This window comes from Pristiophorus japonicus, chromosome 22 (assembly GCF_044704955.1).
Source record: "Pristiophorus japonicus isolate sPriJap1 chromosome 22, sPriJap1.hap1, whole genome shotgun sequence".
Taxonomy (NCBI): Eukaryota; Metazoa; Chordata; class Chondrichthyes; family Pristiophoridae; genus Pristiophorus; species Pristiophorus japonicus.
In genome coordinates, this window is record NC_091998.1 from 43,578,690 (window position 1) to 43,595,149 (window position 16,460).

Sequence of the window (16,460 nt, forward strand, 5' to 3'; positions counted from 1 at the left end):
CAGTACTGCTATTTGTGATTGCTGCATTTTCAGTGAGTTGCCATTAGTTACTGGTGGAATCAAAGTTCCTCCCACCTCTGGTTTACCCTGCATGTATCCTTCCCCATCTTTGGTTTCTCCTCTGCAAATAAAAGTTGAATTACCTCTGAGGGCGGATTTTTCAGGTTTTTATTTTCCTTACGTTTTTATGAAGGAGTTCCTCCAATGGCAGTGTGCAGTTTTGAGCCATGCAGATCAGTAAAGTCCCATTTTCCACTACCAGTCTGTGGAGAGTTGCTGATCAAGGTTGGAATGGCAGTGAGATACAGTGCAATTATCCTCAGCACTGCCAGCCGTTAGGGAGGGAGAAAATCAACCAATATTCCTGCTCCTCATCACTGCCCATTACTCTGCTGTATGGATGTTGGGTGAAGACAGATCAGACTTGGCTGCACTATCCTCCAAGTTTATTCAGTGTCTGGGCTCATATATATGAAGAGTAGATACTGGATGAAGTACCAGGGAGCAATCAATGCCTGTTGGGGCCATACGCCAGTAACACATCACCAGGAGAAGAGGAAGAAAATTAAAAACAAAAAAATGTTTTCAAGATTCTAAGCTCATGGGTGAGTTGAGTCTACATCAGAATTTGGTGTTACTGCTCTCAAGTGACGAGTCTTACTGCAGAATGAACCAGCTGTATTCTCCCTCTCTTCACAGTGAGATCCTTCACCTGCGAGTTAAGTTAAAACTGTCTAAGTGTACTCAGAGTTGTGCCAGGGCAGACTGAGTTACTGGTGATCGGTACCTTGGAGCCTAATACACCCCACCCTAATAATGAGCCACTGCCTCTCTTATATACCTCACCTTTATTACCAGGCTCTCTGTTATAACATTCTCTCTGTTACACCACAACAACATTACAAGACTTTTAATTATAACATTCACTCAACGGCATGCTAGAATATCGATGTGTGTTATAGATTAGTGGGACCTTGTTCAACTGCTCCGTTCCAATAGGTTCCTGAGATCAGCTATGCTGTTTTGGGAAAGGTGAAGGACAATTGGAGAGTGGCTACGGGGCTCATACCTCGCACGTCCCAACGCCAGGGGATGAGCAGGATCACCAGAAGCAGGTCACATAGTATTCGGAACTGAATGGCCCAGTGAGACCAAGAAGAATTGGAGCAAAGAAGAAGGATTTATAACCTATAAAAAAGACTATTATTGGATACCAACTGTGTTTAAAGTGCCCACCATTGGGTGCCTGGCAGTCACACTGCATCGATTTTGTTCATACAAACATTCTGAAAACCGAGATACTGCTCATTTCAGTCTTATAAATGAATAAAGATGTGGCAGGTCTATGAAAACTCTCCTTTCTTGAGTCGGAGCTCAGGGCGTGGTTTAGCAATGTTGGTGCAAAGCTGAGTTTAGGACGATGTGCCCTGTGAGAAATGTCCCAAGCACAGTCTGCTGTCCTTTGTGTGACCTCTCGGTTTGGTTCAAGTGCCGGATGGTTTTAATGTGTGAAGTCCAAGTACAAATCAGCTCTAGCTGGGGTTCCCAGTTTAGAGTTGCCATGGAGTTGGAGTCCAAAGAAATAAGGAGAGAGATGGGGGGGGGGGGGGGGGGCTGAAATTCAGGTACGCCAGAAAGCTGGTGCACCTGTGAGTTTCCGACCTGCTTTTACCACTGGGATCCATGAGGCAGCCGGATGATCAATTTTCAGGACTTTAAGTCCCACCGGTCATAGTGGGGGCAGGAGATCGACAGGAAGACAGGCTGAGGGGCTGAATTTGGGTCGGGACCGGGACTCCGCCGCTGACAATCAGCGGTGGAGTGGTGCTGAAGTCACAGCGCGTGTGCATCACCACGTTCTCTCCCCTCCGTTAAAGAGGAGAGAATCTGTCATTTATTATCTTCGACCACTGGGCCACCAGGGGGGATTTCGGTGGGGCCAGCGGCCTGGCACCCAAGAGGCGGTGTCAGGCCGCCCGTTGGTGCCCCGGCCGAACCAGTGGATCGGGAAGTCGGCCAGCAAAAATAAACACATGGTGGTCGCGGCAAGTGGGCCCTCCCTTGAAGGGCCGCCGCGCTGCTGGGCCACACACATTCCAGGTAAGGTGCACCGACAGAAACATAGAAAATAGGTGCAGGAGTAGGCCATTCGGCCCTTCGAGCCTGCACCTCCATTCCATAAGATCATGGCTGATCATTCACCTCAGTACCCCTTTCCTGCTTTCTCTCCATACCCCTTGATCCCTATCTAACTCCATATCTAACTCCCTCTTGAATATATCCAATGAACTGGCATCAACAAAAAGCTGTCGGGGCCACCGCGAGGTGGGGGATCGATTTTTTGGGGGTGAATTTCGGACGGTTTATTTTGCAGGTGAGGGAGAGCAGCAGTGCATGTTCTGATGACACGCTTGCGGTGGTCATCAGCATCGCGGCAGAATCGGGTTCAGGCCGAAAAATCCCTGACCTAAATTTATGTATGTAACCATGTAATACTTGCCACCAGAGGGCGCGACTGTTGGAGTCCTAAGGTCACCTGCACACACGTGCAGGGCCAGTATAAAAGGTTGGCTGCCATGTTGTTTAGGCAGTCTGGAGTTGTAATAAAGAAGACTAAGGTCACACTAAGTTTAGCTCACAGTACTCAGCCTCGTCGAGTTCTTCTATATACCACAGGTTCAGGGCGGCCATTTGATCACAAAGTGGCCGCCACGGGATTCCGCCGCAAACGGGCAGTAACGGGTCTCTCTGAGACCCTGAATTTCGGCCCCTCGGCCTCTTAAAAGCAGCATCAACTGGAAAGCCTGGCCACACCGAATGCAGTGCAGAGGGATTCTGGTTGTAGTTTCAGGGTGAGTATCAGTGGATTATAGGATTACTACAGGCAGGATATCGGGGCTTTACTACTAGATGTAATAAGTAGTAACTAATAAGTGCAAGAGAAGTTTTTGCAGACTAAATGGCAACAGGAAAAACAGGCCTTTTCGAAAGGTTAAGCATCAGTAATTTTTGTTGATGTTGAAAATTGAACTTACGAACCTTTACCCTACTAAAAATACTGCACAGGAAACACACCCTGATCTAATAATTATGGTAAATGTGCTATGTGGGCCACCGTCAGTAGCTGCTTTGCCCAGGCTGCTGCTGACAAGTTATGGTCACATGATCAGTTGGAATTGCAATTTGTTCACTCATTTGAGACAGACGCCCTGCTTTGCCTTTGAACTTTAGCCGGTAGAACCAGTTTAATTTTCTGGATAGATTTTTTTTTAAGATTAATGAATTTGAATAAGAATGTCAAAATCACTCACAGTGAAACCTGACCTGACCACATCGTGTCCTCAGTAAATAGCTTATCTGAAGGAAGAGCTACCTAAACAATTCAGTTCCCAAAGATACTCGAACCCAGAGAAACGAGCAGCACAGCCTCCGCTCAAGATGGTGTCACCTATCTCTATGGTAGGTACAAGACGAAACATAAATCATTTCTTTTCATTTCCCTTAACCAGTATCATGGGTGCTGTTGAATTTGAATTTTCCACTTCAGTGCATATTTGCACAAACGTATCCTGAGCTCTGTTGGTCTAAAGCAAAATGGCTTTGTTCTTTAGTCCTCTTTCTCTCGTTAGTGAATAAGTTGTCCTGTACGAGGGTTAGTGCACAGGTACAATGTATCAATGTGTGAGTGTTAGGGGACTTGTTTTAAGATATATTGCCTGTGAGTGTGTAGTGTGTGCACCTGAGTGTATAGTATCTGTGAAAGTGTAAGTGCACAGTGTGTGTATTTAAGGTGACATTTTCTGAGAACAGATGTTCCATTTGGACACATAGGGCTAGAAATTCAACTCATTTGCGCTTCTGTTAGTGCTCCCATGGGGTGCTAACAGGGTGCTAATGAGTTACCGACCGGGCACTGTTAACGACATACTGGGTGGGAGTTTAGCGGTGGCGCTACATCTTTGCACCCCGATCTCCTGCGCCCGGACGTCATCGCCACGCACATCGCCCCGGTCCCAAAAATTCACTTCTGCCCCCTGCAGCAGCGCCGGGTGAAAACACTTGGGCAGCCGGCCGCTACCAGGGGTGGAAATTAAAGGCGAGGTGTCCGAGGGAAAGTCCAGATAAAAACTTACCTTAGGTTTCCCGCCGCTGCCCCCGTTTTCTTTGCGGGGTCCTGGCTGCGATCGCTCAGCCCGGCGCTCTGCTTGAGTGTCGGCCCAATCGCGTGGCAACCCTGCTCCATTAGTGCCCCAGGAAGGAACTAAAGTACCTGCGTTAACACTCCACTCCCTTCTGGGGGCCGTAACCCGAATTTCTGGAGAGGGGCGAGACTGCAGAGCCTGGCGCTAAATGGGGCGGTACTGAATTTCTACCCGAAATTCATGGGCAGCGCACCAACAATTTCCCGATTGATTGCCCGCTGTGTGTGAGGTCCCTTAGTGATGTGGGGTAATAGTGCTAGCACCAACCACGGGGATTGCTGATCTGTGTTGGCGGTGGGGAGGGTACAGGGAAGGCAAAAACAACGGCGAGAAGAAAATCCATGTCCAATTTCAGGCAAAACTGGGAAATTCCTCCTCGACTCCCTAAAGCATCAAGCAAGCTACCCGTGATGCATTATTGGACATATTTTTATTTGATAGTCCTCTATAAAATGTTCCCAATGCCCATAGGAACATGGGATTGTGCAGGATCAGAAAATATAATTTCTATTGATCGTGCACAGACTTCATATCCCACTTTATCTCCCATGCCCATCCCAGAATTAATGACAAGCCGTTACGATCCTGCACTGCATTTTTGGGGATTAAACTGTATTTTCAGGAGTTTCTATTGAGCTATCTATTATGAAGTGAAGGCATGGAAAACAGAAAGCATGCCTCCAATATTCCTAACTTGCTGACCCATGAATATATCCTTATGCTGGAGAGTAACTTCTTGTCAATGTTAATTGTCTAGTATTTGTACAACAGAAAGCTGAATGTTATAGGACATTGTAAAAAATAAGCTGAGAATGAGCAATGTTTCCTTCAGCTTCTGTTTGAAAGCTATACACAGTATTCTTCCACGCTCACTGTCTATCTTTATACATGAAGAATGGCCACTTGGGTGAGCTGCTGGTTAGCTGCTGGCATCTGTTGAATCAAGCAGGAGCCTGCTCTGTCATCGCATGAAGTGAGAAACTTGCAAAAACACAGTGTACAAAATGGAAGTATGGAAGTCCAGAAGGGGAAATATAAAATCGTTTATTTTAATGAGGAACCTCGATGGGGCAAAACACAGGACACTGCTAAAATTACAATGTGTAGAAAAGGAAACAAAATTAATCTGGAAGTAGCAATTGGACAACACAAAGCTTCGGCTTAAAGCAATTGTAAGAGGAAAAGAAGATCGAGGAAGCTGAGTTTTGAGGTTAACAGTAATTTCAATTTATATTGCACCCTTAATGTAGTACAATGTCCCAAGCTTTTTTCACAAACAGGGACCAGGCACCAAGTAGAGGTAACAAAAGGCACAGTTGAAGGAGTAAGGTTTTCAGAACATTTTTGAAAGTGGGGAGAGATATGATAGAAACATAGAAAATAGGAGCAGTAGTGGGACATTCGGCCCTTCGAGTCTGCACCGCCATTCAATATGATTATGGCTGATTCTCCATCTCAACACCATATTCCGTTTTTTCCCCATACCCCTTGATGCCTTTTGTGTCTCGAAATCTATCTACTACTTAAATATATTCAGTGACTCGGCCTCCACAGCCTTCTGTGGTCGAGAATTCCACAGGTTCAGCACCTTCTGAGCGAAGACATTTCTCTCATCTTGGCCCTAAATTTCCTACCCCGTATCCTGAGACTGTGACCCCTTGTTCTAGACTTGCCAGCCAGGGGGAAATATCCTCCCCGAAACCAGTATGTCCAACCCCGTCAGAATTTTGTACGGGATGGTAGGGAAGAGAGCTCTGGAAATAGGGTTCCAGAGTGGTGGGCCGGAATCTTCCCAGCCCTGCGAGTGCAGGTTTGGAGGTGGGCCCGCTGTCAAAATGGCTCTGATTGACAGCGAAAGTCCGCTCTGAATCCGCCTCCGTGTCAGTTTCTCAACTGTCGGGTTTGGCTGTGTATTGCAGACCTGATACCAAGTGGCAGGTCAGCTAATTAAGGTCGTTAATAGGTAGTTGAATGCTAAGAGGATTAAAAGCAGGCACATACAATTTTGCCAACCTTTTGACAGGTTTGCCGTCCCTCGGGGAACACGTCAGCCGATTGGAGTAGGGTTCTCAATGACTCTCCAATACTTTGGCTAGTTGACAGCTGCAAAAGTGGTATAAAAGCTACCATTTCACAGCTGTTCACTGTCCAATGTCAGAAGCTGAAGCCTTTAGGATTCAGAAAAACATTTTGGGCTGCATGTAGCTGGACGTGTTTGCAGTGAACTCTCTATCCACTGACAGATCGCTTCTGTCATCTCAACCTCACCTGCCAACTATTTCAGCAGCATCGGTGCCTTTGAAAAAATCTCTCCTTGGTCCTCAGAATCCCACCACCATCTGCCCAACACCAGCATCACTAAACGCACCAGCAACACCAAGAATAACACCAACCTTCTCCGCAATCTCCTGATGCTGCACAGGACACATTGCTGCCTGGGATGCCAGGGATGGCCTCACCATGGCCAGATTTACTTCACTTGACACTGTACACCTTGGCTGCCACATAATGTGCCAGGTTGGCACCACCCCACACCAGCTCCATAAAGCATCCCTGCAATGCCATTCCTTTCACACTCTTGGGGGGTAACCTTATGTCTCACCATTCACTACTACTCATAAAAAGTGCCCACAAATCTGTCCAAGAACACAAAGTGTTAAAAATAAAGATTTCAATGTTTGACAACACATCAACATAAACTCTACATGAACATTGGCTAAAGGAGCCAAGTACCTACCCTTATGTGTTGTTAGTTGGTATGATTGGACAAGGATAAAGGTGACTGTGAGGGGTGGCTACTGAGATGGGGATGTGATAATGTAGAGAGAGAGAGGGATGGGTGGAGGTGCAAGGTAAGTTGGTATGAGTAAGGATGTGCAGGAGTAGGGTAGGAAAGCATGATGGGGATGTGATGAGTGGCACAGCAGGATGAGGTTGAGTGTAGCTTTGCAATGACGTTGCAATAACAATGAGATCATTGAAAGGGTTGCGCAACTACAGCCAGATCCTCCTGACCACATCCCTGCTTATGCCCTCCTTTGCAATGTGCAACAAGACTGCGTTGTTGTCCTGGGGAGATCTCGTCCGCCCATTGGAAGGGAAGAGAACCTCCCTGCGTGCTGTGACTTCTTCCATAAGCATCTTGAGGGAGTGATGGGAGGGCCTGGGTGCAGCAGTGCCCCTCTGTGCAGAGATTGTCGCATTTGCAGCAGCTCAATGCTGCAGAACACTGACAGAAGAACTGTCAAAATCAATGTGGGCATGATCCCTTTAAGGAAACTGGCTGATAATGACATAATCAGAACTGCTTCCTGTTAATTGACTGGGAACCTCACAGGGCGGGCTTAGCAAGCCCCATCTAGGCTCTTTCCCCTCTGTTAAAGGGGAGAGAATTGGGAATTTTCAATCTTCAGCCACTGGGCCACCAGGGAGGGTTTCGGCTGGGCCAGCCCGGTGGTGGCCCGGCCGAACCAATGGACACTACCTTGCCAGCTGATCGGGAAGTCGACCGGCAAAAATAAATGCATGGCAGCAGCGGCAGTGGGCCCTCCCCTTGAAGGGCCACTGAGCTGCTGGGCCACACAGTCAGCAAGAGGTGCACCGACAGAGAAAGCTGTCAGGGCACCGTGCAGCGGGGCTATGATTTTTCGACCTGAATTTCCGTCGGTGCATTTGTAGGGTGAGGGGAAGTGGCCGTGTGCATTCTGATGGCGCGCTTGCGGCGGTCACCGGGGTCGGGTGGAGTCGGGACCAGGCCGAAAAATCCCCGAACTGAATTTAGGTCGGGTCGGCCATTTGATGGCAAAGGTGGCGACCACAGGATTCCGCCGCGTGGCTGCCGCAAACGACAGTCTCTCTGAGACCCTGAATGTCGATCCCCATATCTTGGAGGTACTTCGGTTTCTTGGAGTTAAGAATTGTTCAAGTAAAAGATGGGTTTGGAACTAAAGAGAATCCTGAGATTCTTGGAGGCAGCTTTAGCAGTGGATGAGGATTGGGAACTCCATTTGGGGAGACAATAAGGCCAAGGATGTCAATAGATAAAGGACTAATGTTGGAGCCACCAAGGGCAAGAGGTGGTTGTTGGATAGACTTACAGTAGCAGAAATGTAGATGAGGATAATAAAAAAGATTTGGATTTATTTAGCGCCTTTCATGACCACTGGACGTCTCAAAGCGCTTTACAGCCAATGAAATACTTTTGGAGTGTAGTCACTGTTGTAACGTGGGAAACGCGGCAGCCAATATTCGCACAGCAAGCTCCCACAAACAGCAATGTGATAATGACCAGATAATCATTTTTTTTGTTATGTTGATTGAGGGATAAATATTGGCCCCAGGACACAGTCTAAGGATAAGGGGTAAGCCATTTAGGACCGAGATGAGGAGAAACTTCTTCACCCAGAGAGTGGTGAACCTGTGGAATTCTCTACCACAGAAAGTTGTTGAGGCCAATTCACTAAATATATTCAAAAAGGAGTTAGATGTAGTCCTTACTACTAGGGGGATCAAGGGGTATGGTGAGAAAGCAGGAATGGGGTACTGAAGTTGCATGTTCAGCCATGAACTCATTGAATGGCGGTGCAGGCTCGAAGGGCCGAATGGCCGAATGGCCTACTCCTGCACCTATTTTCTATGTTTCTATGTTACCGGGGATAACTCCCCTGCTCTTCTTCAAAATAATGCCGCGGGATCTTTTACATCCACCTGAGAGAGCAGACGGGGCCTCGATTTAACGTCTCATCCGAAAGACGGTACCTCCGACAGCACAGCGCTCACTCAGCACTGCACTGGGAGTGTCAACCTAGATTTATGTGCTAAAAACCCTGGAGTGGGACTTGAACCCACAACCTTCTGACAGAGTCGAGTGTGCTACCCACTGAGCCACAGCTGACACTGGACGGAGAGTGCAGGGTAGGGGAACAAAAGAGCAGCCACACAACAAGTCAGGGAAGGAAAGGATATACCAGGGTATGAGAAGGAATCAACCGCCATTTAAGAGGGTAAGAGAATGGGAGAGAGGATATATCATGGGTTGGGAAAGGAAAAATTAAGAAAATGGCAGGCTTGGGGGTTCTCTGGAGTAAGTTATGGAAGTCTGAATAAGTTTGACTCTGAAATATTAAGAACCTAAGTAGACATGAACATGAGTGGCAATAGTTCAGAGGATCATCTGAGGATATGGGAAGGACTCATTACATTGTAGATAGTCAATGGCTGTTTTTTTATTTGTATGCAGGTTGGCAATGAGTTGGCAAGATTGGTGCCTTTCTTCGTAACTGTCTTCATCTACATGATCGTCAGTCTTGTATCCTCTGTGCCATTTTGGCTGAAAGCACTATCCAAAATCTTGCCAATCATCTATTTGTGCATTTTCGTTCTGTACAATGGAAAAAAGTTCATATGCAGTAACCACAGTGTTCTGAAACTGTTTGTGGGCCTCATCCTTTCAGCAGTTGGTGATGTGCTTCTTCTCAAGGACGATAAAAAGATTTTCATTGTAGGTAAGTAAATATTCTGAAATTAGATTCTGGCCAGATTGGGGATAGAATTGGAAAAAGGACGCAATAAGGTGGTTTTATGCATAGAGTAGTTATGTGCTTGCCTCCTAGCTAGCAGCAGTTGTTGAGTTGGAGTCCAAGGCAACCTGTCCCACGCTCACTTGGCTATCTTCAGATCATGGTCAGGTTCTTGATGGAGCACCATAACTTTAGGTGGGGCCATGTTTGCTTTTGCCCATTGTCTCTACATGTGGGCCTTTGGGTTCAAGACTCTGAATCTCTGAGCTTATTTCATCTCGGAGCAAAGAAATTGGCACTATCCCTACTCATCCAGAAAGGGCTGGAGCACCTGCTTGCTGACAGTATCCAGAGACTGCACAGCTGCTGGGCTGTACGGGGAGATGCCGCAATTACCAATGTAGAACGTAGAGGAAAACTATAAATAATCAAAGAGTGGCCTACTCAGACCAGTCACCTTGGAACAAGACCGCTGAGCTCATACACCCAATTTAAACTACGCTATTGAGCTGTGTCTTAACCAAATATTTGTGGCAGATCCTGACAAATCTGGAATGGTTATTTTTCTTCATTTTTTTTGCAAATCTTCTCCCCTTGGTTGAAGGTGCTCGGTGTTTCTGGGTGCAATTTAATCGGAGTAAGGTGTAGTCCAATACCGCACCCAAGTGGCCATTTTTCATGTGGGAGCCTAGGCAGGGTATTTGAATGTTGGAGGTTATCACCCATGAGTCTGATCCAACAACACCCAAACAAGCAGCATGGGCTCCAGGATCAGGAGCAGCAACCCTGGCCCATTCTTCTGCCCTTACCCAGGGCACTGAGCCCAATTGTAGCAGTCCTACTGCTGCCCTGGCTTCAATCTTTCTGGTTTAAACAGTTTCTTTTTAAGCAAATAAGCCACGGGAGGAGTCTGGATAGATCCTTTTTTCAACAACCAAAACTTGCATTTGTATAGCATCTTTAATATAAAGGAATAGTTTCAAGGGCAGTCTTACATTACACTGTTTATGAGCAAGTGGGGCATCAGAGTTACTAACTTTGTCTCCTTTTAACTTTAGGTGGGGCCATGTTTGCTGTTGCCCATTGTTTCTACACGTGGGCCTTTGGGTTCAAGACTCTGAATGTCCGAGCAGCAAGTTTAATCGCTGTTGTCGACCTGCTGGGTTTTACCTTTCTCAGCATGTGTTTGAAGACGTCAGAGGCACTGCTGCTGTTCTGTTACTGCATCCTGATTGGGGTCATGTCCTGGAGAGCCAATGCTGAGGTGCTGTTCAATAACCAACGGCTAGCAACAAAGATGATTGGTGGAATTGGAGCTGCGTTTTTTATGGTGTCTGACTTTGCTTTGGCTACAAATCTGTTATGTTTTCCTGTGCCATATCAGTGGGTAATTGTCATGACCACCTACTATATGGCACAAATGTTTATTACCCTAAGTATTGTAGAACAGAACAAAAAGAAGAATGACTAGACTGGCCTCATTTAACTGTTCTTATGCAGATTGTTTTATGTTGAAATCCACAGTGAAGCTTTCAATGTTTTTCATTAAACAGCAATGGTTTTGGATGTATCCTATCAATGCAATTTTACAATTGTAACTTGTGTTCCATGGCAATCTCATCTATTTTTGCCTATATTTACTTAATATAATAGTTTGTCTGTGTTCTCGCCCCTTGCATTCATGGAACTTCAGAGGGGAGATGTATGGGGGTTTGTACTATCAATGTACTGGAGATTTGCACTCAAGGCAGTGCTCAGTCATCAATGTCCCTCAGTTAATTTACCAGAAGTGACATTTAAGCAGCACTGCACTGAGATTGGGAATTTGGAAGCCCAAGTGTAAAAACTTTCAACTTTGTACTCCTAATTGGAAGCCGTTTGTTCTTTTTTTCCTCAGTTAGCCTGGACTCCTGTAAGGTGGTGACCCAGGGATTACTCCCGTTGTTTTACTGTTTACTCTATGGGGTGCTCTAAGTGGTACTCTGTAGCAGTGGTCTAACAACTGGCCTATGGCAACATGCAGCCCCTTGGCAAACCAACCTCCGAAGCCCAGACAACTCAGTCCTATTTTGTTTGCGTATTTAGAAACATAGAAAATAGGTGCAGGAGTAGGCCATTCGAGCCTGCACCACCATTCAATATGATCATGGCTGATCATTTTTGCAACTTTAGTACCCCATTCCTGCTTTCTCTTCATACCCCTTGATCCCTTTAGCCGTAAGGGCCATATCTAACTCCCTTTTGAATATATCTAACGAACTGGCCTCAACAACTTTCTGTGGTAGAGAATTCCACAGGTTCACAATTCTCTGAGTGAAGAAGTTTCTCCTCATCTCGGTCCTAAATCCTTACCCCTTATTCTTAGACTGTGACCCCTGGTTCTGGATTTCCCCAACATCGGGAACATTCTTCCTGAATCTAACCTGTTCAATCCCGTCTGAATTTTATATGTTTCTATGAGATCCCCTCTCATTCTTTTAAATTCCACTGAATATAAGCCTAGTCGATCCAGTCTTTCTTCATATGTCAGTCCTGCCATCCCGGGAATCAGTTTGGTGAACCTTTCTTATTCTATAATTCGTCGTGTTTGAATGTGGTGGTCCTGGATGTTGGAGAAGGGCTGCTTTTTTCCCACTGCTGTTCTAAATCAGAACACCAACTTGGAATACATATAAATTCATGGGACAATATAAATTAAGTTTTGTATGTGGCTCCTGAGACCCTGCAGTCCATGACGACTAAACTTGGACATTCCTGCTCTGAGGTATTCCAAGGGTTTTCGCCTCTTGCCCAGTCCAACACCAGACAGGAGCACTGCTTAGGCATGGAACTAATTTGTATTTGCTGATAAATCTCAACCCTTCCTTGGAGTTAATCTTTTAATATACTTTTTAAAAAACAAAATGAAGTTCCCACATCTCACCTTTAGTAAGGCCTGAAGCTCTGGTTTTCCAATAGTTTGAATTCATGGGGCTGGATTTTTGGCTTGAGATTTCGGGCCGGTAATGGCGGCGGGGCGGTCCTCATACTGCCTGGAAAAAGTTTGCGCCCTCGTTCTGCAAAATTCGGCAAAAAATGAGGTTCCATGATTGGGGGCATAAAATCAGATGTTACACAAGGAAGTTTTTGCGCCCCAGCCAAAAATTGCGGCGTTAAATAAATCAGAATAATGTGCAGAGCAAAGTTGTGCAGATGCCCTTATTTTTGTTGATTACGCTTGTAAATAGTTTCTTTGATTTGATGCACTTCATTGTTGTTTCGTGCCCTGCTACATAACGTTGCCTATTGTATGGTTTTCTTTTGGTGGGGGGAGTTTTTGTTACTTTGTTGCAGTAAAATGTCTGTTTGTTCCTTTGCCATTGGTGTCTTGTGTATCATTCCAACATTCACCAGCGATGTGCCTTTATGGGGGCACATAGCGTGTCCAGTATTAGCTCCATCCCTCAGTTTCCCCCCTTTAGGAGCCGGTCCATTATGAGCTGGCGACGTGCGATTCTTGGCCCGGCAGCATCTCCAATGGGGGCCTCACCAGGGTCCTCTTCGTCGTCCTCCTCCTGCTGAGGTGGGCCTGCAATCCCCGCTGACATGATGGCCAAGTTGTGCAACATGCAGCACACAACAATGAATTCGGAAACCTGTTGATGGGAGTATTGAAGGCTGCCTCCAGAGCGGTCCAGGTATCGGTCTGCCTGTAGGAGATGGCATATCTTTGTCAGCACTTCCTTTCGGAAGGGCAGCCTTCTCACAAAGTGCTCTTCAGAGAGCTGGAGGTATGGGGTTTCTGCCTGTAAACCCGTGGCAGGTAAGCCCATTTCCCCAGACGTCTTTGGCCTCTCCTCATCCATGGGCTGACATGGCCAAGAGCCCTTCTTCTAGCTTGACGCCGCTGGGCAATGGCATGCAGCATGATACGCTGGTGAACGAGTAATGCTCCCATTAAATTCTCTTACTGACATTGTAAGGACCCTGTAATGGCAGATAAAACTACCGTTTTCAAGTCAGAGATTCACGCGGCATGATGTGCTCAACCGTTGCAGTCAATGTGACCTGTGATGTAGGATCCTCCTCCTTCCATTTAAATGCGCCACCAATACCGTCTGCTGCACCCTGGGAACGCCTGATTTTTCAGATGTTTCCTGGGGGCGAGCATTGAATGAGGCATTAGGGTCGAATTTTGCATTCGGGGCGCTAGCGGAACGTTGCACGGTGATTGACATCATGATCTCAGTGAAACTAGAGGGCGGGCGGTTAGCTTTAACACCGCCGCAAACCATGAGCCGAATTTGCCGGCTGGGTGGTAAAAAATGGACGCCCGCAGTGATGCTTAGAAACATCCTTTACCGCTCCTCTGGGGCGCTAACTGAGGTGCAAGTGAGCCGAAAAACCAGCCCACATATTCTGTGTATGGTGAACACAGTTATTAGGTAGTAAATAGCTTTCTTTATGATTAACTTGTGGTAAATAATAATGTATCTATCTATCAATATTGCTGAAAATTTTGAATTTGTTTCCTTCTTCTAGCCATATGGTTGGCCTATTCAGTCTGTGTCAATTTCTGACAATCTGATTGGTCCAAGGTCATCACGTGATCATGCTTCCATTATCTCCAGCGATTAGATTGGTGTGCAGGAATCACGCAAAGGTGGGAACGCAATGGATTCCTTTTCTTCCAGTAATGCCGGCTGCTCTTGCACCTCCTCTTTTTACAGCCCTGCCCCCGACTCAACCTCAAAGGACTTGAGTCATAGAAACATAGAAAATAGGTGCAGGAGTAGGCCATTCGGCCCTTCGAGCCTGCACCACCATTCAATAAGATAATTCACCTCAGTACCCCTTTCCTGCTTTCTCTCCATGCCCCTTGATCCCTTTAGCCATAAGGGCCATATCTAACTCCCTTTTGAATATATCCAATGAACTGACATCAACAACTCTCTGTGGTAGGGAATTCCACAGGTTAACAACTCTCTGAGTGAAGAAGTTTCTCCTCATCTCAGTCCTAAATGGCTTACCCCTTATCCTTAGACTATGTCTCCTGGTTCTTCCTGCATCTAATCTGTCCAGTCCCGTCAGAATTTTATATGTTTCTATGAGATCCCTCTCATCCTTCTAAACTCCAGTGAATACAGGCCCAGTTGATGCAGTCTCTCCTCATATGTCAGTCCTGCCATCCTGGGAATCAGTCTGGTGAACCTTCACTGCACTCCCTCAATAGCAAGAATGTCCTTCCTCAGATTAGGAGACCAAAACTGAACACAATATTCCAGGTGAGGCCTCACTAAGACCCTGTACAACTGCAGTAAGACCTCCCTGCTCCTATACTCAAATCCTCTCGCTATGAAGGCCAACATACCATTTGCCTTCTTCACCACCTGCTGTACCTGCATGTCAACCTTCAATGACTGATGTACCATGACACCCAGGTCTCGTTGCACCTCCCCTTTTCCTAATCTGCCGCCATTCAGATAATATTCTGCCTTCCTGTTTTTGCCACCAAAGTGGATAACCTCACATTTATCCACATTATACTGCATCTGCCATGCGTTTGCCCACTCACCTAACCTGTCCAAGTCACCCTGCAGCCTCTTAGCATTCTCCTCACAGCTCACACTGCCACCCAGCTTAGTGTCATCTGCAAACTTGGAGATATTACACTCAATTCCTTCATCTAAATCATTAATGTATATTATAAACAACTCTGAGCCCTGCGGCACCCCACTAGTCACTGCCTGCCATTCTGAAAAGGGCTCGTTTATCCCGACTCTCTGCTTCCTGTCTGCCAACCAGTTCTCTATCCACGTCAGTACATTACCCCCAATACCATGTGCTTTAATTTTGCACACCAATCTCTTGTGTGGGACCTTATCAAAAGCCTTTTGAAAGTCCAAATACACCACATCCACTGGTTCTTCCTTGTCCACTCTACCAGTTACATCCCTCAAAAAATTCCAAAAGATTTGTCAAGCATGATTTCCCTTTCATAAATCCATGCTGACTTGGACCGATCCTGTCACTGCTTTCCAAATGCGCTGCTATTTCATCTTTAATAATTGATTCCAACATTTTCCCCACTGCTGATGTCAGGCTAACTGGTCTATAATTACCCGTTTTCTCTCTTCCTCCTTTCTTAAAAAGTGGTGTTACATTAGCTACCCTCCAGTCCAAAGGAACTGATCCAGAGTCGATAGACTGTTAGAAAATGATCACCAATGCATCCACTATTTCTAGGGCCACTTCCTTAAGTACTCTGGGATGCAGACCATCAGACTCCGGGGATTTGTCGGCCTTCAATCCCATCAATTTCCTTAACACAATTTCCCGCCAAATAAGGATTTCCTTCAGTTCCTCCTTCTCACTAGACCCTCGGTCCCCTAGTATTTCCGGAAGGTTATTTGTGTCTTCCTTCGTGAAGACAGAACCAAAGTATTTGTTTAACTGGTCCGCCATTTCTTTGTTCCCCATTATAAATTCTGCCCTATTTGTCCTCTCCAAGCTGCAGGAATTCAGCACATCTGGTTCTCCGGTCTGTCCCCAATCACTGACAAGCTCTCTCCCAGCCCAGTCTCCCCACTTGATTCCTCCCTCCCAGCAGTGTCTACAAATCTTAGATTCTCCCTCGCCTTGCTCAGGCAGGTTCGGGTCAAGCACTTGAGTTTGTCCCTCCAGTGAAGTAGGAAAGAGCACGGATTGGGCACAACTGGGGTGGGAGTGAAGGCTCAGCACTCGAAGCTGACCTGTCTAA

General features: G+C 46.3%; 1 protein-coding gene across 2 annotated transcripts; it reads left to right on the forward strand.

Annotated features, from left to right (window-relative positions):
* Positions 1-2,558: 2,558 nt before the first annotated feature.
* Positions 2,559-13,080, forward strand: LOC139234751 (lysoplasmalogenase TMEM86A-like). Of its 2 annotated transcripts, none has more exons than XM_070865437.1 (3): positions 2,559-2,852; positions 9,442-9,706; positions 10,780-13,080. In XM_070865437.1, exons 2-3 carry the CDS (start codon positions 9,496-9,498, stop codon positions 11,190-11,192), a joined length of 624 nt encoding a protein of 207 aa, XP_070721538.1. In that variant the 5' UTR covers positions 2,559-2,852; positions 9,442-9,495; the 3' UTR covers positions 11,193-13,080. The 2 variants fall into 2 exon arrangements, with proteins under 2 accessions (XP_070721538.1, XP_070721537.1); XM_070865436.1 differs by lacking the exon at positions 2,559-2,852 and adding an exon at positions 3,178-3,459.
* Positions 13,081-16,460: the final 3,380 nt, after the last annotated feature.